A 2,787-nucleotide genomic window follows, 5' to 3' on the forward strand; every position below is an offset into this window, starting at 1 on the left:
ATAAAAAAATAAGATATATTCCAGTGGTTAAAAATTATCTATTGTTTGATAAGAGCTTATGATATTCTTATCTAATCATAATATATATTTTTTTTTTCTTATTTCATCTTATCAATAAAACCTGTCGTTTTAAGATACAGAGGTTGAAATTGTCGTTTATTAAAAAAAAAGAGATAGATAGTAGGAGAAGTAGTTGTGGAAGAAAGAGGTGGAGTGTGAGTGAGTGAGTCCTTGGTCCGAAGCAATGCAAGAAGAAGAAGCATAGCAGAGAAGCAGCAATGACAAGAGCAATGCTCCTGGTGTTATTCCCTCAAGACAACAAAGCCAAGTTCAACTTCCCTTCTCCTTCTAAGTCTCTTGTCTCCAAAGCACAATCCACTATCTCAATCTGCCTCCTTCTCTTTTTCACAACTCTCCTCCTTTTTACTCTCTCCACCCTCCCAAACACCCCTCACACCCCTCCCACTCACCCTCCTAAACCCACCCCCCACCACCTGGCTCTCCAGCGCATGGGCACTCTCCACCGCAGAGGCACCAAATCCATGTCCGACCTCCTCATCTGCCACGTGCCTGACGAAACCCCCCTCCAAGACTTCCGCATCTTCCTCCGCCTCCTCCACCGTTCTTCCCTCACTTCCTCATCCGACGTCGTTTTCCTCTTCCCTTCTCCTTCCTCATCCATCAAATTCACCCATATTATTCTTCAAGAGAACACCGCATTCTCTTCTTTGCTGCACCTCCACGCGCACCTCAACTCCACGCGCTGGCGCCAACACCCCAAATCCACCTTCGACCCCAATCGCTTCATCTCCAAAACCACACAACAACAACAACCACTTTGGGGTCCCAAAACAAGAACCAACTCAAACCGGTCCCACTCACTGAGTTACGGATCGGTGCTGAGTTTCGACGCCTCCGAACTCGACCCGGAGAACTCGCTCTCGAGTTTCCTCGACAAAGTCCCCCTCACTCTCCGGCGCTGGGCGTGCTACCCAATGCTACTCGGCCGAGTCAGACGCAATTTCAAACACGTCATGCTCGCCGACGTGAGAAGCCTCTTGATTTTAAAGGACCCTCTCGCCCGAGTGAGGAATCGGAGCCCCGACTCGGTCATTCTCTTCACGAAAACGGAGAAGCACGGGAAGAGAACTCAGCGCGCGGTCGTCTCCTCCGTTATCATGGGCGGAGCTCGCGGCGTACGGCGGCTCTCCGGCACGGTGGTGGTGGAGATCGTCCGCGCCGCCACGCAGCACAGGAAGAAGAAAAACTCGGTGTCCGAGTCGGCTGTACTGAGTCAACTCGTCGGCGGGAGCGAGTTTGTGTGGAAAAACAAGAACGTTAATTTGATAGCTTCGTCCGAGTCAATACCCGAGTTAACAAGTGCAAGTGCAAGTGCAAGTGCAAGTGTAAGTGCTGCTTCTTCAACGACGTCGTTTTCGGATTCCGCGATGGTTCAACGTGGTGTGAGTAATCACGACCTTAATTATGTCATCATGAGGCAAATTTGTTCGTCTGTGGTAGATTCTTCTGTCTATAGCGATTGTTAGTTTTTTCTTTTAATTTTTTTATTGTTAATTGTTAGTTAATAGTTAGGATAATAATGATGATAATAATAAGAAAAATAATAAAACACCAAGGGAAAATAATAATAATAATGATAAGGAAATTCATGTTATTATTATTATTTATTTATTTACGGAAGTTTGCCTGTAGCTGACCAATTTTGTTCCTACCTTTGTATATACTCACTCATTCATCTTGAAATTACATTTTTTGTATTCTTCAATGGAAAAGTTATGGACCTGTGTTTCATATGAATGGAGCTGACACAAGATTGACCATGCAAGACGATGCAGCCAAATACTTGGTATATTTGTTTAATAATATTTTGATCAGGGTCTAATGGAATCAGTTAATGTTATATAATTTTTTCTGTCTATAGACATTTAAATAATTTGATTTTGGACCTTCATTTAGGGCCCTTGTATTTGTTTATTTACCATTGAGTTTTGCAATATTTTATTAGTTGTTTGGACCGAAGATGATGTTGTACTTTGTCAAACATTTCAGAAAGTTTAGTCTCACATTATTTGTTTTGTTTAAAAGAGTTTTTTTTAAAGAAAAAATCATATATAAAATATTTATCAATTTTATTAATAATTATCATTTTGATAGGGTCTTTTCACAATTATATTTTTTCAATTAAACTCGCATATTTAAGGGTTTTTTTAAAGCTGTTATTCAGTACAAATAGCCTACACACGAATTGTGTACGTGGCTTAACACCAGTTTTTTCAAAATAAATATAATTAAAAAAACTAAAGAAATGCAAAATAGGTTTTTACGGAAATCTAAGGCCCGTGCATATTTCAAGAAAAGCTTTTTCGTACGAAATAATATATTTCTTTTTTAACACGTTATTTTATGATATAAAATATTTATTAATTTTATTAATAATTATTTTCTGTTAACCATTTTAGTTGAATCATTCTTTTAATGTTTCATCCATGACACTGGAAACCTTACTTAAGCATCTCGTCCCCTTTTTGTTTTCCTTTTAATTAACTATTTTGAAGATTAATTTAATTTTGAGTTTGAAGCTTATTGAGATTAATTTGTTTCCCCCTTTAATAACACGTCTCGTGTTTCAGAGCATATAGTTACGAAAATTACATCGAAAGAAATCAAGAGAAGAAAATGCATTGTATAAAAAGAAAAATTGAACTAAGTTTTTTTTTAGAAGCGAGGGTGAACAGAGAGCCGTGAAAGGCATTGATGAGTGCATGT

General features: G+C 39.1%; 1 protein-coding gene across 1 annotated transcript; it reads left to right on the forward strand.

Annotated features, from left to right (window-relative positions):
- Positions 1-278: 278 nt before the first annotated feature.
- On the forward strand, positions 279-1,547 carry LOC114398826. The gene has a single exon (XM_028360955.1). It carries the CDS (start codon positions 279-281, stop codon positions 1,545-1,547), a length of 1,269 nt encoding a protein of 422 aa, XP_028216756.1.
- The last annotated feature ends 1,240 nt before the right edge of the window (positions 1,548-2,787 follow it).

This window comes from Glycine soja, chromosome 19 (assembly GCF_004193775.1).
Source record: "Glycine soja cultivar W05 chromosome 19, ASM419377v2, whole genome shotgun sequence".
Lineage (NCBI taxonomy): Eukaryota > Viridiplantae > Streptophyta > Magnoliopsida > Fabales > Fabaceae > Glycine > Glycine soja.